Source organism: Trachymyrmex septentrionalis, unplaced genomic scaffold (assembly GCF_001594115.1).
Source record: "Trachymyrmex septentrionalis isolate Tsep2-gDNA-1 unplaced genomic scaffold, Tsep1.0 scaffold20, whole genome shotgun sequence".
In the NCBI taxonomy this organism is placed as follows: Eukaryota; Metazoa; Arthropoda; class Insecta; order Hymenoptera; family Formicidae; genus Trachymyrmex; species Trachymyrmex septentrionalis.
Window position 1 is genome coordinate 4,775,130 of NW_017305180.1, and position 22,120 is coordinate 4,797,249.

A 22,120-nucleotide genomic window follows, 5' to 3' on the forward strand; every position below is an offset into this window, starting at 1 on the left:
TGTATTAATGTTTAATATAAGCATATTTGTAAGAGTCTCATAACATATGATTTTACAATTCTTTTTTTTTACATTTCTTATAAAGCAGCCGAAAAATACAATTTATAAACGATCTATTTATAAAAAAATTTGAACGTGTGCGCATTAAATACCATTAGTGCAATTATACTTACTGTCGGTTACTGCCAAATCTCTGTAACCCAATTGAGTCTTCTTATCATAAGGTACGACTATACCAGCTTTATGAAAGGTTCGTGTTACAACCCGTTTCTCTCTCGCTCGCATATCTGCGGTATTTTTGTCCAAAGTTATATTGTGCTGTTTGGCAAAGTTCTTCAGATGCGAATGCAAACGTATTATGCTGGTTTTCTCGAAAGGATTGGCCGTTTTCACTTTGTTTTGCAAATAAGCACTATAATTTAAATAATATAGATAAGAGAATAATGGAAAAAAAAGATCATAGAAGCTTGTATAAATATAGATCTATATATATTAAATCTCTTAAATTCTCGTATTTACTTACTCGACAGCACCAAATATATTTTCTGCAACGGGTTCAAATATGCTATTCACATTTGCTCGATTCTTTGCTATAAATACTGGTTTTTCTACTGCATCATCTCGCCAGTAACCATAATGTAATCCTTCTTTATCATCACATTTCACAATAGTCTGTGGATATAATTCTTGTATTGTATAAATCTACATCTTTAGTGTTATAATCATGAATACAGTGTCATTTGACATTGTATTCATAAAATACTAGTTTATTTTATATACCTGAAATTCTGGAGGATCGTAATAATATCTCCAATGTATCAAATATTTTTCCTTATCGTTTTCACTAGAAGAAATGTTTATTTTACCATCCAGAATATCATATGGACCCACAAGTTTCAAGCGAACGTATTTACAAGCCGAAAGAGGATTATCTTTTGATACGCTTTTACAAAATTCATAAAATTGAAAAAAATCTTTCGGCATCTCAACCATAAATAGATCCATAATAATTCTTTTGACATCCATATTAGGTATTGATGTATTCTCAGTTGCATCGTTTTCGATTGAATTAACTGAATTATGTCCATTCAATGATATTTTCTTATCTGATGCTTCTGTTTTCTCTTTAAATGTTTCATTGTCATTTTTATTGTTATCTACAATGACATCATTTCTTTTTGGATTTGAGAAAAAACTATGTAAATTTCTTTCAGAAGACTCGAGTGTCTTCTGCAATTTTCTTCGTGGACTTTTTGATTGCATTTTTTTATCATCTTTAATAGGATGTTTTCTCTTTTCTCCAGTAATTATCTTCTCAGTTTTCTCCTTTACCTAAGAAATCAGGAAGATAAATAAGAACAACTGTACACATTAGAGCGATTAAATTAGTTGACGATTAATACAACTAGCAGAATTGCTTAAAGCAAAATTTTAAACAATAATTCATTGTCTCTAATTATTCTTCCATATCTTAAACAATAAAAATTAATAATGTTATGCCGATTAAAAAAATATGTAAGACATTTATTTACCATAAGTTAATCATTGAGCAAGTTAATTGAATGATAATATTAATAATTATTGAATTGTAATATTAATTAATGTTAGCGTGTCAACTGCAAATTTACCATACTTGTCAGTTGAATATTATACGTTACCGTTTCTCCTTTTGGCGGGTGTTTGTACTTGCTGTGATGTTGCGGATTTTTTTGATAGCACTTGGCACCATACTGGCAAGGAATTCGCGAATCGTCTTTATACGCCTGGAATTCAGCGTCCTTGACGTTGTTAGATGACATTATAGAAAATATTTTTAATTGATATATTACACTGTTCGATCCTTCGTCATTATCGACAAATGACTTATATGCGTCATAAACAACCTAACATACGTGACACAGTTGCACCGTTGAGGTTATCTGTCTTTAAATTTAAATGTCTGTTCTCTGGCTACACTACGTTGTACTTTCTACACTTATTGCGTTGCATATGAGGAAAATGCGTGACAAATACTCTTTTTTTCTAGTTGCGCTTCAGTAAAAGTAAACAAATTAGATCTTTTAACTGCAATTTTCATACTTTTAAATTTTGCGTTCTTCAAAACTTGAACGTTCCACTCGTTGCAAAATTGTTTTACCAAACACACATTTTTTACATTTCTTTTATTTGTTTTTATCAATGTAGATTGATTTTAATATCGGTTTAATTTATTCATCTTTTTTTAGTTCTAAATATTAAAAAAAGATGAAGTCAAATCAAGATTAAAATTAATTTACATTAGTATAGAAACGGATAGATATAAATATATTCGTATTCATTTTACCAAGTGCATGGAACGCAGATATTTATATAACCATGATTGATCTTTATTATCTAATAACATTCTTTAACAAATTGTATAATATTTCATACGTACAGTTACGTATAATGTAAATATAATATGGATATAAAGTAATCATAAAGAATTAATATATTATATATTGATAATAATTGAAATGTAATAAAAGTTTAAGACTTCTAGTTATGTTCGTCTAATTAGGATATATTTTTTCCTTTCCTTCCATAATAATTTGGCAGTACCCCTGAATCACCCGTTTACTTTCCTTCTTTTTTCAAATGCAAACCTCTATTCTCTTTCTACAAAACTCAAATTCTCTTAATAAAATATGCCACAATCGTTGATATGGAACGAATAACTTATCTCGACGAACATCACAGAAGTTACTTTTTTTCGTATTATACGGTAGGTATCGGCCTTATTATCGTATCGTTTCTCTTAACGGAATGTTTACGCCACCGCTCGTGCTTCGGGTAAGAAACTCTCCCAGTATTTAATGAGTTGATTCTGATGTTGTAGCATTGATTCTAGGTATTCGATTAACTGTTTCTTGAAATCTTGCACTCTGACTAATTCGAAACGTTCGACCTCCTCCTTTATCATCTTTGAGATATTGTCAAATTCTTCCTGACCTCTGTCTACCTTTGCTTCCCATTCTATGACCTCAGTAGCTGCTTGACTCGTCCTGTCTGTTCGGCCTGATTGCTCGAGTCGTGCTTTTTGCTCGCGTTTCTTGTTCAACATCAACTGAGCGTGTTGCCAATTTTGAAAGACTTTCACTCTCTCATGAAAAACATCCTGCAAAACAATACCACAAGTGAACACAAAACATCAATATAAATGCGATCGTAAATGGTAAATACCAACTTTGATTGCACCAATGAGCGCGACATAATCCCTCAACATTTCTCCAAATTGATAGAGATCACTGTTGCTTTGCGTCTTCCTGATCACTTCAACTTTCTCCAGAGTTTCGGCTAATTGTGCCAAAGCTCTGCCAAGAGACGCTCCAGGTTCGCCATGGCCAAGAACAGCAATCGACTTCGCTGTAGCACCAGTACAGTTCGCCAATTCCCTTCTTTGATTTGTTAAGGAATCGACCGCGGAATGTAAAGCGCGTAGCTGAATATCAAGGGAATCTATTTGCGACGTTTTTTCTTCGAACCACTACAAAAAATACAAATCTTTATTCATCTTATTTCTTTCTAAATAATAAATAATTATATATATACATTCACACAGCAATTGGTATACATTGTTTTTAAATATGTCGATAAAGTATTGTAATATATTTTTGTAATATATTATGTGATAATGTTAAATCTATTGACAGCAATGTAGATTAAATTAAAAATACGTGATAAGCAATGTACAAGACGATACGTCAATTTCAAGTAAACGTACCTTACCCTCTTCCTATTGCAAGCAACAAAAATATTGTTTCACGATACTTCATAGGAAATACATGCAAGAAAAAATATGGGGTTACATTGAAGAAATCTCACCATATCGCTCTCGTCCATTTTATACGTTATCTTATTAACCGTTTCCCCAACTTTGTTGAAAAGCCGCATTACTCCTTTACCACTCAGTGCAGATGTATTGGTAGCTTTAGGCAATTCTACATCTAGAAAAAGAGAATCACTGATATTTAATCAAAAGAACTTAATTTGTTAAAAATTTTATATAACTTATTATTTGTGAGTATCACTTACCAGCTTCTAAAAATTCTCTGAAATCAGGATCAATACTCAGAACTGGATGTGCAGCCGTTCTATTCAAATATCTCTCGAGAGCTGCTCTACGTCGTTCAAGAAATTCTGTGGAGCTCGAATTTTGTTCTTGACTCTTGTCCCCCGACATTTTTATTTTCGTCGTTCCTGTTGCGATATCATTTATGTTTTTTAACGACTTTTTTATAACCGTGAATAAACTTAAGAAAAATCAATTTTATATTCTTACCAATTACACTTTTCTCTGGAGCTGGTGGAATTATCCTGCCATTCCTAAGATATTTCTCTGTCAATTTATCATGAAGACCTAGGAAATCACTGAAACGCCGAATCACGCTAAAGTTTCTTTTCTTAAAAATAAGCATATTTGTTCTCGTTTCAACTTTATATGCGACATAGGCACCCATTCCTTCGCCAATCTTTTGAGGCGAAGTGACAGTAATCTTTAAGAAAACTTCAGATGTGTCTGCTGGAACCTACACATAAATAGCACAGTATTAAAGTTACATTTATACATATTAGTGCATTGTAATATATACCTCCTCCAAAGATCGCGAATGAATAATATTTGTAGACAAAGTATCTGCATTATCATTGATAGGAACATCATGAAGGTCTCCGATATCTGTATTCATCGGTCCTAGCGGAGGACTCAAAGGACCTGGAGCTGGGCTGGACATTGAGGAAAACGAATTCTCTTCTGGCATGTCTCGTAAAGACAGCTTTGGCAATTCTGCTTGTACCTTGGAGACTCCATTATAAGGCGAAGTATCTTCCAATTGGTTCTGTTCCTATAAACACAATAAATATTTCCAATTTATGGCACGCTCATAAACCTGTTGTTTGTATCATGTTCTTGGTATGTTAATCAATCAATCAAATCGAATCAAAATACAAGTTGCTTTCTATTTACATTAAAATAATTCCAATTAATAAAACTCAAATAATTCTAATTTGTAACATCATAACTCAATTGAATGCCTATTCCTTTTCATTTTGACAAGTAAAATTCAACTGAATTTTTACCTACAATCTGGATACAAGCTCCAGATCATGTGCTTTACTGAACCTTATTAATTCACATTTAAAGTTAGTTATAAACTTGTATTATTATGGAATGACTTTGTCACCAAAATAAGCAAGTCATAATCTGAATATAAAATACATAACTTTAAACTCAGTATCACTGTGAAAATGGAAAGCAATTTAACTGCAAGGTTCACAGATTGTTTATATCGAATCAATTTAGATAAAGAGATCAAAGTACTAGTTTTTTGCAGCAGAGAATGTTTTGATCAGACAGAATGAAATGGATATAATTTCAACGAATTCAACTTCCGACGACGTAAGGGCGTCAAAGAGACACATTTCACGCCAATTATCATGCAACTACGAACGCAGATCATTTTCGCAGCATCGCGGTATGCGGGCTCGGGATTACAATCTTTTTCTTTCTTTTCTTCTCTTGCGGAATTTCGACTCCCGGCGTGGTGGATTGTTAGCTACGTTGATACCTGCACCGCGGACGCAAAGATATCCTCATCGTCGTCCTCCAGATCGTCCAATTTTGTCTCGTTATCAAACAACGGCGGCGATTCCGTCATATCGGCCATCTTCCTCGGTTCTGTTAGGTTCTGTCAAGCAACGGCGACAGTTACGCTCCTCGATCCACAGGGATCGGCCCCCCTGACGACGATTACGCCGACGACGTCAATTATCACTGTCGGTATCGACGGCAGTATCGGCTCGAAAGCATGCAAGTTCACTTCCGTATAAAAACGAGACCGGACTGAACTGGACTGTTCACGACTCCGTGGTCCGTTAAAAATTCCATTGTCATTGTCATCTCACTTGCCGCGTGTCAACGTGGCAGGTCCGTTTTTTTTTAAGGCGTTTTCTGTACCCCCAGAAATCTATTCAGAATTTATTTCATAGTATATATTTTCTGTATTATACTTTTTTTGTCTCTGCGTTTTTTAATACTTTCACGACTCCTTTTGCCTCTTCGATGTTCTAATATGTATTTATTTTGTTCTATTTCATTTAATTAATTTTTTGTAATATCATTTATTTTATTTTGTTCAAAATTTTGTTTCAAGTACGAAAAATAAACGCAACGGGAAAAGAATGTTAATTCCTTTTAAGGTTTCTCTCTAATAATACATAAAAAAAAAAAAAAAAAATGGAAAAACTATAATTACAAATGAAATTATTTAAAAGGAAGGTCAAAAAATAATAAATGATAATGTATTTTAATAAGGAAAAAGACGAAAAAGAAAAATCCACATTTATTTGCGAAAGAATTATAATTCACCAAAAACAACAATTAATCAATATTTCATATAAAAAAGAGGAAAGAAAATTATACAAAGAGCACAATATCTCTACATAAAAAAGAAATATAAAAATTAATTAAAAACTAGAAATCAAGATAAAAATAAGCAGGAGTTAGAAAAGATAAACATCACGTCTCAAGAAAATGTGCAATATAATTTATGTTAAACTTTCTTTCAACCTTTCTTTTTTCCTCTCTAGTCTTCTAATTATATATATTCATCGATTTTATTTTAAATGCAGAATGTGCAACACGATGCAACGATGCAGCTACCAGACCTGACCTTCATGATACGAGAGAGTAGAAACCTTCTTTACCGACCACAGCGCGGAATGTCGAAAGAAAAGTATAACGACCGGTACGACTAACGAAGGAGAGGGGAGAGCAGACCTCCCCGCAACCCCTGCTTTTCACCCACACCTTGCGATGACTATAGTTCACAATAGTTGAATCACGACGACGGTGAATACGCTGGGTGACGCGTTGTTTTCTGAGTGCGTCAGTGTATAGTCGGTATATATCAATCGGTGTGTACCAGCGTGCTGTCACACATGACAGGTTGATGTCGCCGCGTGACTTCGCATCCGCTGATCTACGCAATGTATATTCCGTGAAAACTTCGCGAAAAACAATTTCTGTGACCGTGATTAAGTATCCGTGGAATGGATATTTTGTGATCGAATTAATCGCCGATCGCACTGTAGTTGTACGAAACACCAGAAGGTCGCTAGAAACCCACAAAGATGCAGGTGAGAAGTTTTCAATTTTTTTTATTCCTCGTGTATTTTTTGCGCACGTTAGGGAACGAGAGGGAGAGGGAGAGAGAGAGAGAGAGAGAGAGAGAGATCGTATGAAAAAAAAAACGGAAACTCTCTCTTGCCGAGAAAACTCTCTCTTCTCTTTCTCTCTTTTCTCTTTTCTTGAACGTATACGTGTAATTGAGAATTCCCGTTTAGCTATGTCTCATGAATATACAACAGCCGGTGCGACGCAGACGCGAGATGGTTTGGAATTTCCCGCAATTCCTATTCGCGTCCCGCTTCGCGCGGTCACAATTGCGCGGAAAGTTCCCGACTGAAAACGCAACAGATTAAAATGCGCCGAAAAACAGAGATTTATAGAGCTATAATTTTTTAACGACAATTTTACTAGCTAGGAATGTCGTCACGCAGATATTTTACAGAGTGAAAAAGCTGCGCAACGACAGGAATCGTTAAGGTACTTTTTTATGCTGACGCTCATTTTTAACGTCAAAATAGATCATGATAAAAATTGACGAATATCAAGCGTCAATTTGAAAAAGCACCTTAACGATTCCGAACTGTCCTTAAAAGTTACAGAATAGGCCTACCGGGACGGTTCTGATTCCCAAAGTGCTCCTCAGATGCTATCCTTATATAACGTTCAGTAAACAACAAAGATGACATGACGGGGTAAAGCTCTATATGAATAAAAGTAGCGCATTTCTTTGATCTGAGCCGAGATGCCGACAACTTTGCTATTGACTATTTCGACCATTTGGACCGAGTTGTCTCCAATAAACGCTTGGTTGATATATGGTATGGTCAGTTATAAGAACAATATGGCGGACTTTTGCGCTGCTTTTATTAATATAGAGCTTTACATCCGGGGAGCACCCAGGTAGGAATTCGAACATGTCCCTGGATATCAATCATGTAACTTTTTCTCTACAGTAGAAATGTGAAAAGTAAAAATTTTTTGTCGGTATGTGTGTATATGTTATACTGCATTTATATGTTGAGTGTGAAATTATAACATTAATGTTGCTGTTAATTAGTGTTTAATGTTTTTTTTTTTTTTTTTGTAAAAAGTCGATACTTTTTTACTTCCACAGAGGAAATAAAAAGAAATGCGATACTTTCAAAAATGCTCGATTTTAAGGCACAAATTATCATTACGATTTTGCAAGTTTTTCTATCGATTTACTTCACCTTTTTACGGAAAAAGTTAATTTTATTTATTATGCGAACTTTTTATTCTTCTTTCGCCTTTCACGATTTTTACACTGATTGAATCGGTACCTCGAAAATAGATTATGTAGATGTGATTATGTAAATTATGTAGATGTTTCTTTCACTTTAAGTTGATTCACTAATTACTGACGACCCAAAGGTTAATTAATTAGTGTAACTAACTATTTATTTTGCAAGACCAAAGCATTGGTAAATAAACCAAACTATTTATTTTGCAAGACCAAGCATTGGTAAACAACAAAATGGTTAGTCGTGAAGACTAATAATTATCAGAATAATTACACGTCTTATCTTTCGAACTAATGATCAATCAGAAAATAATGGTTGTTAATCTAATGATCTAATCTGTAATTAAGAACAGATGTTATCTATAAACGTATAAATATACGTTTTTTTTATCTCATTGTCTCGATAATTTTTAAGTTACAACATACAAGTCATTACAAAAACTTTTTGCAATAATTTACTTAATTATAGTTTGTTCTTATTTCAAAACCATCTTAAGATATAAAACACTAATACCGCTCTTATGATTAGTTATGATTACACTGACAGAAATGTTTTGGTATATATTTTGTTGCTATGTGACTCTAACAAAAACTTTCCTACTTTTTCATTTAAAGATCGTGTTGTTCTAATCAAAGTTTGATTATTTTCTAATTAAATTTTTATTATAATAACAAATTTGGTGAGAACAACACAAATAATTCAAAAAGCATTTTAAAGTTTGAAGTCTCTACTTTTTTTTCTTAGATAGATAGATTAAATAACAATTAATTCGACTGTTTTTTTATGGAGCTGCAAAGATATAAATGGACATTCTTTAAATTTATAAATTTTTATATAAAGAATTTTACAAAGTTACAAAACATCAATTAAAAATTGCATACAAAAGCAATTAACCGATTTCAAACGACTGAGTCTTTATCTTTAATTTATGTACTTGTTGTGAGCGTTGTACTTTTTTTTTCACTGACTTATATTTAACAGTGAAGCAAAAGAGTCTTTTTTACTTTGACTGTTCATAAAAAATAAACAAAGTAGCACTTAATATTCTTTAAAAAAACCGATTAGGAGGGTTTAAATTTTCTCTTTAAAATACTTCTACCATTTTTTGATATAAAGAAATTTTCATATGTAAACTTAAATGAGGCGCTAGAAATTTAAAAGGATTGACATGTTTTCATTCATGATGATATATCTCAGCGAGAAATGTTAAGAATGTTATGATTTTAACGTAATTTATGTCCTTCGTGTTCAAAGCAATGACTTTAAGCAAAACAACGTTCGCTTTATTCTATCGCAACGTACCCGTCGTACTTTGTGTAAAGGTTGCACGATCAAATTTACGCGTTATGTATTATGTATATACACAATAGGCGGATGTACAAAATAGGGGTACGTGCACTTTAAGAGCAAATTGAAATCATCCTAATCGTGTTTTAAAAAATATCGAGCGTTAATCTTTTGTTAGCAGTCAAAGTAAAAAAACCACTTTTTGTTTCAATATTGAATAATTTGATTTAAAAAATCGTACAATTCTCAACAAATACGCAAATTAAAAATAAAAATTTACTTCATTGAAAAATATAAATTGCTTTTGTGTGCGATTTTTAGTTCACATCGTGGCACTTCGCAAAATTTTGACATTTGACAAATTTCCATTCGCTTATTCGCATATTCTGTAAAAAGTCAGTTAGATTGTTATATAAACTATCTATCTGAATTAAAAGTAGAAATTTCAAGCTTTAACATGCTTTTTGAATTAGTTTATTGTAATCATTTTGATGAAGTTATACTCTCTTGAAAATTGTCTAATTTTTGAGAACGCGCAGAATATACGATTCCTTAGTTTCTTGGCGTGGTGTGTATAAGACCAATTATAAATTCCGACAATCTCACATAAAACTAAATTTCTTGAAATTCTTTAATTCTATTCTTTATTTTCGGATGGATTTTAACAAATGCGTAATTTGTGGATTTTTTACAAAAATGTATACATAAAAGCATTCACAAATGTATATGTTTATAGTTTGAAAGAATAATGGAAGAACTGTATATTGTAGTAAATATTAAAATCATTCTTTAGACGTGAAGAATATATTTCAATTAAATATGTAAATGTGTCAAAATTATACAGCTTTATGTATAAATTGCAAATCTTTTATTAAATTAAATTCACCAAAAATCAAATTAATTTGAAATTAGTTCGTCTTATGATAGATATACAAAATTATTTTTTAAATACATGAATTTTTAAACTATTACTTTTTAACTCTTTTGTTTTCTGTGAGTTAATTGTCAAATAGCTGTCAAATAGCTGTATTTAAAATCATAAAATATTACATCTATGTCTAAATTGCCGATCTGAATATATATTTATACAATTTTTTATTAATTTTTTTATATAGCTATCAAGACTTTACGTTTGTTTAGTATAGTATTTTAATAAGTATTTTTTAAAACTTTTTCGATAAAACAAAATATCGTGTTAACGTTACAGATAATGAAAATAAAAGTTCCACATTTTTATAGTAAAAAAAAAAAAGAAAATATGGCGTACTAATTTACTTATTTTGATAAAAAATTATAAAAAGTGCTAAAAATTAGAATTACGGTTATATCAAATTTGGTTTACGTAATTAAGATGCTCATTATTACTAAATATTAAATTTGAAATGTAAATATCGTACTGATACGTTATCAAAATTATCATGCTATCGCGCGACCTTGATCTCTTTTATCAAACAAGCAAAAATTAATTCTTCCTTTCATCCGCAATATAAAGACCCGAAAAGGTCGAATGAGGGCAGAGAGCGCATCTGCACGATGCGACGCGGCGCATTTTCGGAGCCGACCGAATCGACCTCGTTCACCCCAGGGTCCGATGATCTAAGAGCGGGTCGGAGGATGCGAAGGGCCCCCCTGATAGAGAGAGGGTCTCGCACAATGCGCGACGCAACTGTAAACCGTGAACAGCGGCAACACGCGGTGTCTGTTCGACGGCGACGACAACCACGACGACGATGATGTTGGTGGTGATGGCAATGGTGGTGGTTGCTGATGGTAGTGGGGAAGCAGGGTAGAGAGAACATTTAATTTGAGCTTGCGAGGAAGTAGTTGATTGGAGATGCGAGGTACGGGAGAGCAGTTGCAGCTCGACCGTTGGTCTTGTCAGACCTTCCGGGAGATCCTCTTGCTAAGATCGCGCTTGCCGATCTCAATCGCGATTGATTTCGCGAACGCACGTTTACGACGTGCACTTTCTTTGGTGCGAAACCGCGCCGTCCTTTTTTTTTTTTTTTTTTTTCTTGCGGGGCCACGATTTCGGGCAATGAGCCTGATCGACTCCATTCGACCTCGCTATCACGCGCAAATTCGCAAATTCCACGTTTATGGAACAGCCACGTGAGAAGCGACAATCAAGTTCTCCGACGTACGAGTTCGTAGGTTGAGTCAACAATGCATCACGATGCATAAATTTTAAATCTCGGGATTGAGCGCAGCTTTTGCAGGTACTTTTTGCGTTGAAGATTGTCGATGATAGTTTTTCATGTACTTTTGTTAGTGCGCGCTTTGTGACTGTAACATTTCACTTTAAACTTGGCTCTGAATTCTACTTACGACCTCTCTCTCTCTCTCTCTCTCTCTCTCTCTCTCTCTCTCTCTCTCTCTCTCTCCCTTTCTTGTATGGTCTACCTGCTTCAATGCTTCAATAAAAGGAAGGTTTTGAACTTAATCAAATTTGGAGTAATGCAAAATATTTATATGTATATCCTTATCAATTTATTATTGTAGTTATGATAGGATATTCTAAAAAATATTTCTATATTCGATATATTTCTAAAATATATCCACGATGTATATTCAATAAAGAAAAATAAGATTAAAAAGATAATGAACTACTTTCATATTTATATCATAATTTTTTTAATACTTTTTGTAAACTCTTTTGATAGAATTTAATTGCATGTGACAAATTAGAAGAGAAAGCGATATGCAAATACATACAAAATTTAAGAGATTGAATACACATACGATCGTGAATATGCAAATTTAGTATTGTTTATTTCACAGTATGCCCGTCTGTGTATTATCTTATATACATAATTCAGCTTCATACGTAACTAATTAACCAACTGATTAAATACTGCTCGAATTTTTAATTATATTTGCCAGCTATAATTAAAATACCTGTTTGGTGCGATTGTTATATATCTTCTTTTTTCTCTTCTTTTATTTTCTATTGTTAGCAAGCAAAGGCAGTTTGCCGATATTTCACCGGCAACAAAACATTGAACCGACAAATCGACCGAAAAGAGTTTTATCTAACGGCACATGAAAACGGATATTCTCTATAACAAAAAAGTATATCGCATATATCTCAAAATTATGGTTTGGAAAAGATAGGTAACCCTAATTATTTGCCGCGTCGAAAAATTACGAGTGCGACCGAACACAAATATCTATTTTTCCTAGCAACAATTGTTAAAATGTAGATACTATTCGGTACAACGAGTAATAGTATCGATAACACCTGTGTGATTTTATCTTGAGTGGTAGATAATTCTGTTTATTTAAAGTTAGAAAGCACATCGATCTATTTTAATAACTTTTACTAAAGATGCTTTTATCTCCTAATATTCTTCGACAGTGATAGTTATTACGCGAACAATATGCAGTTTATAAATATACAGACGGCGCGTTAGAAAGCTAATGAAAAAACTTGGGCAATTTGTCAATTTTTTATTCAGATTATGAGAACTGTCGTCTGCTGATTTGCCGAGATTGATCGCGCTATTGTGTAGCAATATCGCTTTCAAGACAGATTTAACTGTCTGTTGAATCTCTTACTGCCATCAGTGCACACGAGAAAATTTATAAAATGTTTCTTTGGCCGGCATTTATAGTCCGTTCTTATTTCTAGACTGTCTTAAGTAATGTCTTAAGTTGCTAATACGGCTTTCTAGCCGATATTCATAGATATTCAGATCGTATATTCAAGTCTGTATTAAGTACAGACTCCTTAAGAAGTCACGAATCAATCAGAGGGCCGTATTAGCGTCTTAAGACATTACTTAAGATAGTCTTGAAATAAGAACTATGAATAAGGACTATGAATATCGCCCTTTGATTGTTTCATGGCATCTTAAGATTGTACTTAAGACAGCCTTAAATACAAGAATCAATTATGAATACCGCCGACCTTAAGTCGTAATCATAGCGATTGGAATTGGCGATTGCTTTTCAACTAGTCGGAGCAGTCTACGATTGTTTTATTCTAAAAAAATTGAAAAATAATTATCAGTCATAACCGCGTAATTGCTAATGTAATTACAGCTTTACAAATACACTTATACTTTACACTCAATTATAATTGTCGTCATCTCAGTTTTAATAATTCATGTTTAAGTCCAGATGTGTTTATTTTTTCTACAAATTACAAATTTAAATCAATCTTATTTGTCACGTTAATATTTTTTTTAGGAGTTTGTATAACAAGCTCATAATATTGTAGAAGTTATTTATTCAGCTTTACTAACTAATTTTTTAATGATAAATAAAAATCATTAATTTGTTATGATAGATAATCGTACTGTTTACAGCAATCTTATTAATTTGTAATAAGATATTTATTAAAAAGAATGAAGGAAAATTCAGACGAAAGGAAAATTCAGGAGAGAAATCTTTGAAGAAGTTTGAATCTTAAAATCGCGAGCGTTACATTATTATATGTTATTTTTTTTAGCGGTCAGATCATATCTTGTCGTCGGTGAACAAACGCGCGCGTAACGATTAACAATACATGGACACAAATAGCACCCGCGAGATTGGAATTGTGGAAATATACGCGACGGACGTAAAAAGATTAAAATTTATCATGGGAAAGGGGAATAACGACACGCGAGAGCCTCTCGAATTGATGCGAGTAATGAAAAATGATGCGCAGAAAGTCGCAGGAACGAGTACACAACGTTGCTCCCTCATATTATACGCGAAACCCCTCAGTGTTGTCTGACGAGGCCCTGCGGTCGTTTTCCCCCTAATTATCTCATAGTGGATGACCGAGTTGGACGCACACCTACCTAGTTCCCCTCCTTGAAACGCGGATATATTATCGCGTTTTAGAGCACAAGTGTCGTTAATCGATGCAACGACGACGACGACGACGACGACGTCCAATTAATCGGATTTTCCGCTCGGAACACGCGCGATTATTATCTTTATTTACAATAGATGAAAGATTATGTCCTAGATTTATAGTAAAATTTCGAGTTTGTATTACGGTAAATTGTAGCGAATGTATTGCGAGGAATTTACAGTAAAATTTGAGTGCGATGCACAAGAAAGCCAGTTAACGTTATACATTTTTGCTGTGCATTATATCTTATTGAAGGAGCAAAACTAAGAAGTAATCTTTGAGTTAAAACAGTCTTTTTTTCTTACAATTAAAATTTTGATTAGAATTTGAGAAATTGAATAATTGAAAGTCATATCATACCGTATATGTATATAATAAAAATATGGATTTTTAAATGAACTTCAAATTGGCCTTAATTTAATGCAATTGAAATTGTAATAAACATTATATTATAGTTGAGGTTTCAAGAAATTCAAAAATTCAAGGAAGATATCACTCTCTGATTTTTTTACTGAAAACGGTCTTCAAGATTTCGTGTATTTTATGAAACGTTTTGTATATTAAGCGAAGGTGTACAATCTGCGAGTAAAATTAATCAAAGCACTACACTCGGTAATGAAGTGGCGGGTAGGTTGCTAAAATTGCGGACTCAGACGGACCCGGCTGAAAATACTGTTGGCGCGCCCTTTACTTTAGATAAAAAAGACAAGAACTATTTAGACCAGAAGCACCCAACTTCCTTGGAGGCCGACAAACAATCCAAATGTTAAACAATCAATCTTTCATCAAATAAAACAAAATTTTTTCGATAAACAGAAACAATTGAGAACTTAAATTGGTCCAATCTTCTTATGGGACACTTAAAACTCACTTATGCAAACTCAATTGCTGAGCAAAAGAATTACCGATTGTGTAGAATAGGAAGTGAGAACAGCCTACATATTTTATTAATTTACTAAAGCTACGGAGCTGCATGTTTCTTAAGCTTAAGGATTTAAAAGAGGATAAGAGCTCTATAAAGCTAGCAAGCTATCTTAAATTAGTAGAATCTAATTGGACTTAAATTAGTAGAATCAAATAAAATCATTCTAAGCAGAAAATATGTAAAGTATTAACTTTCAGCGATACAAATTAGTACAAATTCAGCTGTGTTAATTTTTGCCCTTGTATTTTTTTAATGGTCCTGCCAGTTTAAATATTAAATTAGCAGTGCCACTATTTTTTTGGAAGTGACATATAATATAGAATTTGTTTTGATAGTACAAAATAGTACAAATTCAATTCTATATGCACTACTAGATTATTTTTCTTTTATTTTGAATTGGTCCTGCCAGCTTAATATAATATTAAGCTAGCACCGCCACGATTTCTTTCAAAATGGCACACGATACAAAATTATCATTAATGGTACAATTTAGAAAATGAGTACTAAAAATCCCGATAGGTCCGATTTTATTCTGCTGATTTAGTCTTGCTAGCTTTATAGAGCTGAGGATAAGTTTCATGAGTATAGTGCATTATTCTGAACTGAGATTGACTCAATCTCAAGAATCAGCGAGGAATCATGAGGAACTTCTTTAGATTTAGATTTAGAGACTGGCTTAGTCCCACTCGCTATTGCAATTATTATCACTACTAGTTAAAGCATTGTATAGACACAACCTACGTATTATTTCTTTTTTTCCGCCGGAAGAATGGAACAGAACGCATCGCGACCCACGGACGCTGTTTTACGTCAAGGAGTAAAAGAAAATGATCTAAAGTTGGAATGATTTACTAGTTGCACGAACGATATAGGCTGTAAAAGAAAGCTGCGGATCCAACAGGTGGTCGAAATAATTTCTTTGCGATGTAGGTGGTAGAAAATTCAAGATTAATTCTATTCTTTGTGAGAGAACGATGATGATTCATTCGTACATATATAACGATTGTGTTTTTCATCTTTTCCACGCGCGTCCCACTAAAAGTATCTGCCTTTTTTGTATATGAATGTTTTATTGTCTATCGAAATTTAAAAAGTACAATTAAACGTTATCCAACCTACGTGCATCTATAAGCATGTTAACGTAGGCATTCTCGTAGGCATGCTAACAATAAGTATTTTGATAAATCGGCATCAATAGTATATCTATTATATTGTTAAAATTATGTATAGATAAAGTATATTATTTAATTTTTTGTACTATTTACTATTTAATGTAAAATTTATATAAATAAGTGATTTAAAATTAAAACGGAAAAACAAAGGGCAAGATCGGTAGTGAAATCGGTAGTAAAGCTATTTTATATTTAAATTTAACAGATTTACGTGGTATACAAAATACTAAAAAGTAATTTTACAAAAAAAAAAAGATTTATGAATATGTATGAATATATTTCACATATAATTGTACATGTTTTCTGAATATTTATGTGTTTATATATATTTGTATATATTTATACGTATTTATGCATAAAATATTTTTTATCCGCAGAGCGGATCAATTACTGGAAACATTCTTTTACTCAATACCAACTTTCCCCACATAGTTCAAAATTATCTTTTCCTTAATCTTCTGCTTAAATCGGGTATATAAGACTGCGAGTCGTAATAAGAATTTGACATTATCTTAATAAGAAGTTGTTATAACAAGTCATCCACTATTCGAAGTTATTCCATAGAAGTTTACTGTGACACAGGTACAATTTTTAAATTATGTAACTTCAATTATATAAACTCACAAATTATTGTAAATAATTAAGAAATTGATTATGCTCACTAGAGTCTGGAAATTTTGTGTTAATCAATAATTGATTAAGAACTCATTAGACTAATGGAAAAAAAAACAAATTTCATTGGATCTTGTAATAAATTCAATTTTGAAATACTTTGGACTCATTAGACTTTTTAATTTACTTTAGATCGTAGAAATATTTTAAATTAACGAACATTTTTACATAATTATCTTTTTAACAATATAGATTATAACATATAATAATTGTAAGACTCAGATTTTACTTCGCGAAAAATTGCATAAATTTCTTATATGATAAAGGGTGTCCCAAAATTAACGCAAGATTTGAATTAAATAGAAAACACAGTTTTTAGTCTTTTGATTGTTATTTTTTTATTGAATCATAAAAAAAAAGTACATAGGATAGGGTTATTTGTGGAATAACACATCGGGCAAATGGCCTCCACGGCTTTGCATGCACATACGCACTCGTTTGTCGAAATTTTCCATGACCATTTTGCATAAATGTGGCTGAATTTCGTTGATGCAGCGTTGAATCTCCTCCTTTAATGCACGGGTGGTTGTGGGCTTGTTGACATAGACCTGTGATTTCAAATAACCCCATAAAAAGAAATCTAATGGTGTTAAATCACACGATCTAGGGGGCGATTTTGGCGATTAACAAAGCCATCAAGGTGAAAATGTGCTTCATCGCTTAGGATGATTTTGCTCGAAAAATCAGCATCCATTTGTTGATGTTCAATAATCCATTTTCACGCTCCATTTTCACTAACCCTAAACTGTCAGCTGTTAAATTGTTTTTTTTTTTTGGTTGCCAACACTTTACTGCACAAATAGCGGCAAATTCAAATCTTGCGTTAATTTTGAGACACCCTTTATAAGAAGATGGCCTAATTAAGACCAAAACGTCTATTTTTAATTTGTGAATCTATTAAATCTAAATATAAAATATTTGCTACCAATATCTTGCATTGTGACATATGCTCTTTGTTTTTCCATTTTTATAAAATTTATATTATATTTAAAATATATATTGCTAAAATTTTCGATTTATATTCCTAAAATCCACAGTTTTCTCACGCTAAAATAATCGTATTAGAATCGGTATTTGTTAATGCAGATACGGTAAACTTATCATTTTGTGATCGCATTAGATATAACAAAGCTTAATGTTTGGGGGCGACAAGTATGCCAAGGGCGGTTAGAAGCTGCAGTTAAGAGGTTGGTTCCTGTTGGAGCAGTGTAATAAAATTCCCGACGTCTACGAACTGTTAATCTATTAGCGATAAAAATATTATTTTTTTCTAATAGCGATTAACAAATTTTAATACGCAACCCAGTAAACGAGAATGGATTGAAATGAATTAAAAAATTACAATTTAATTTATCCGAGTTCGCGCTTTAGAGCTCATAGCTGAATTGAAATGAATTGAGATGAATTAATATCTGAGGGCATAAATTCGTTTCTGTTCACGAACATGAATAGGGTATGTATACTTTGTAATAAATTGAATGAAAAAAGATTAAAATACATATTTTCTTAATTAACTGCGTGTATTGAAATGGATTGAAGGTAAATGTTAAGAATATTTACCTTAAATCTCGATAAAAATATATCTGATTGAAGCATTTTCGCGTAAAAATAAAGATTTGACAGGAAAAAAGTGTCCTATTCTGCATTAAGATATTAAAATTGGTGACTGTTAAGATTAGGAAATCTATATCACAGCCACAGTAATGTAATTTTCAATACAGATGCAATAAACGAACATATGATTGATGGTTAGATCAGAATAGAAGCGAACATATAAATTAGTAGAAACGCTCTCAAATCCTTTGTGAGCGATTTGCGTTCTCAAGATATGTAATTAAATTATCGATTCGTAACTTCAATTCGTAATTTTCAATGCAGATACTGTATTCATAGCTTACAAATTACGGTCGCAGCACAGACTTTTGCATAACGCATAACGCATAGTGCATAAGCGAATCAACTAATCGGAATCTTTCCTTTCCTCCCATTCCTCCCATGGAAAAGAAGAATTTCAATTAGTTGATTTCTTTATGCACTATGCATTGTGCGTTATGCAAAAGTCTGTGCTGCGCCCATTATGCGTAGAAATTTTTTTTTTAATTGAAGTGAATTCAGACGAGATTGTTCTTATTTATGAGTTTGAACTGGAATATATTCATGGCTAATTTATTTATGCAAGCATTTTTGCACTCAAATGAATATAAATACGAAATGTGCTATTCATTATGTTGAATTTGGACAATTCATATCCATATTATATTATTTTTTGATTGAAATGAATTACAATACGAAATAAAATATTCATCATGTTGAATTTGGATGTATTCATCTTGGTATTATACTATTTTTTTATTGTAATGAATTAAAATACGAAAGAGTAGTCATCATGTTGAATTCAGATGGATTTATGGATTTAAATGGATTCGAAAAATCAGAAGCGCAAATTCGAAAATGTCGAAATGAATCCATTTCTATTCATTTCAATTTATTCTCGTTTATTGGGAAAAGCTATGATAAAATAATTATTGTCGCTGCTGTCATACTATAGTGATATGATTAAATATCACAATACATAGAAAAACATAAATATTATTACATAATTATTACGTAATTATCTAGCCTCGCTTTATCTTTCTTATTGCTTACGTTTGACTGCTTACATTCTTTCGTGTGGCTCCTTAACGAAACAAGCTGCTTTATGTTTTCCGACAAAGCGTAATTCGATTAAGTTGTGCTCTCAAAACAAAGCGATCCGTGAACAGAAGATCACTTTACGAAATACGCACCGCTATTAAAAAAAAAAAAAAAGAATAACCCGCTTGTATCTCGCGTGTATGTGGCTTGCGGTGGAAAACCGATGCGACCGTATATCGCGAATTGGTATGTAACAACACTCGTGTATCACGTTACTTAATCCGTCGACGCGCGCATTATTAAAAAATTCACCCTGTCTTTTGAACTTTGATGAAGTCACATCGTAACACAGTTCGACGTATATTATTATATTAAATCGTAATCGGTTGATCAATTTGACCTCTCATTTAAGTAACATACTGAGATAAAATATTTCAAGATATAGTGTATTATATGTTATTATATAGAATACACAGTGTTATATTATACAGAGTCCCAAAATTCAAAATATCATAGCAAAAGAATTTTTGAGAAAAAAAAAAAAAAAAAAAATTATAACAGAACACTTGCTATTTGCTATTTTTAATAAGTTTTTCAGATAAAGACTGATTATACATATATAATTATAGATTACGATTATCATCTGTCCGTGAATGGCATCGATAGTGATCGGGTACGTGCCTCATAAATATTAAACAAAAGATTGTGTGTGTAACATTAGCATACCGTAATATTACAAGTAATATTTGTTACGCACGAATTAATAACGAATAAGATGAATTCATAATTTATCAGAATTTATAATATCGTTACTATGTTATTAATTTATATATCACAAAAGTACAATATCAAACAATATCAAAAGTAGATGTGAGTAAGTAAGATTTGAATAGTTTTTATCAAGTGTGGTGTATATACTTTCAGTTATTACTTCATTATAATAATTTTAATTTTTTTAATTTTATATATACAATATATATTCTTTAATTCCTCTTTAAGCTGCGTTATTCACTGCGCGAGTACTGAAAATTTATAACTCACGTTACATATACAATACTATAGATTTTCAGTACTCACATATGAATAACGGAATGCAGCCTTTGATTCCAAAGAGGAATCAAAGATGTATAAAATTAAAAAGATTAAAATTATTATAATAAAATAATAACTCTTCAATTAAATCGAAAAATTTATTAATTACATAAACACATAGAAAATTTTTTTGATCCAGAGATTTATAGAAAATGATATTCTTATATATTTTGACGTTCTAAAACCGAATCTGATGTCCAAATTTCTTCATCACGTCACAATATTTTTTTTCTCGATAGCTCGAAGAGAGAGAGAGAGAGAGCTCGATTTTCCAATATATTTAATCTACTAACTTGCACATCAACTTTCTAAGCTTGCATAATACCGTTGAACTTACTTCCTCTCGTTTACTTTACTTTAGTTTGTGTATTAAAAACTAAACCATAAATGACTCTAAGAATATTGGAAAATTGAATTATTTTTCGATGATAAAAAAATTGTGGCTTGATGGAGAAATTTAGGCACTTTGATCCGATTCGGTTTTAAAGTGTCAAAATACATAAGAATATCATGGCCTAATCTCCAGATCAAATATTAAATTTTGTGTGCTGTGTTATTTTCTTCTTTTTATTTATTCATTTATTTTTTGATGAAAAATATACCGATTTTATTATTATTTATATGATAACTACTTACTACTTATATGTACACCGTAAAAAGAAATGTGTTTTGTTCTTGTCCCCATTTTTTAAACACTTAAAGATATTTTAGTTTAGAATAGAAAAAAAGTAGGCTAAGACACTTTTCCCTTCGGAAAGTTGAGAGGTCCCAGGTTTGAACTCTGGCTGAGGTAATATTTTTCGCAATAAGTTTCTTACTTTTTTTCTTTCTATTCTAATTTAGGGGAGATTGTTAGCATTTCAGAATGATTGTGTTGAAACCGAAAGTTTTTCGGCTCTTAATCATATCTGAAATAAATTAATTTAATATAAGAATATATAATGTATTGTGTAAAACATCTAATTTTGACCAATCTTGGCTTTCGTTTTCGTATTTAATGAATAAGTTATATAATAATGCGCTATTTATGCGCTTTCAATTTTTGCATCCCTTAAGGCACTTACGTTTGTCTAGCTGGTCTTC

General features: G+C 32.0%; 3 protein-coding genes across 7 annotated transcripts in view; 1 reads left to right on the plus strand and 2 right to left on the minus strand.

The window, feature by feature from the left end:
* LOC108747610 (histone PARylation factor 1) overlaps positions 1 to 2,128 on the minus strand; it is a 2,940-nt gene extending 812 nt beyond the window's left edge. Inside the window, exons 1-5 of one of the 2 annotated variants that reach the window (XM_018485187.1) lie at positions 1,893 to 2,128; positions 1,659 to 1,778; positions 781 to 1,332; positions 524 to 672; positions 174 to 412 (exon numbers count right to left, since the gene is read on the minus strand). In XM_018485187.1, the coding sequence (XP_018340689.1) occupies positions 174 to 412; positions 524 to 672; positions 781 to 1,263 (871 nt within the window). In that variant the 5' untranslated portion in view covers positions 1,264 to 1,332; positions 1,659 to 1,778; positions 1,893 to 2,128. The other variant, XM_018485186.1, reaches the window with a different exon arrangement.
* A 403-nt stretch (positions 2,129 to 2,531) lies between these two features.
* LOC108747589 (sorting nexin-2) lies at positions 2,532 to 5,684 on the minus strand. Of its 3 annotated transcripts, none has more exons than XM_018485151.1 (7): positions 5,586 to 5,684; positions 4,611 to 4,862; positions 4,301 to 4,547; positions 4,054 to 4,218; positions 3,844 to 3,965; positions 3,206 to 3,505; positions 2,532 to 3,136 (listed from the first exon to the last, which is right to left on the minus strand). In XM_018485151.1, the coding sequence occupies exons 1-7, from the start codon at positions 5,682 to 5,684 to the stop codon at positions 2,789 to 2,791; spliced, it is 1,533 nt and encodes a 510-aa protein (XP_018340653.1). In that variant the 3' UTR covers positions 2,532 to 2,788. The 3 variants fall into 3 exon arrangements, with proteins under 3 accessions (XP_018340653.1, XP_018340654.1, XP_018340655.1); XM_018485152.1 differs by lacking the exon at positions 5,586 to 5,684 and adding an exon at positions 5,469 to 5,579; XM_018485153.1 differs by lacking the exon at positions 5,586 to 5,684 and adding an exon at positions 5,339 to 5,413.
* A 1,252-nt stretch (positions 5,685 to 6,936) lies between these two features.
* Positions 6,937 to 22,120, plus strand: part of LOC108747607 (phospholipid phosphatase 1-like) — a 31,406-nt gene continuing 16,222 nt past the window's right edge. Inside the window, exon 1 of one of the 2 annotated variants that reach the window (XM_018485178.1) lies at positions 6,937 to 7,155. In XM_018485178.1, the coding sequence (XP_018340680.1) occupies positions 7,150 to 7,155 (6 nt within the window). In that variant the 5' untranslated portion in view covers positions 6,937 to 7,149. Of the gene's footprint in view, positions 7,156 to 11,565; positions 11,916 to 22,120 lie in introns of those variants that run through there. The other variant, XM_018485181.1, reaches the window with a different exon arrangement.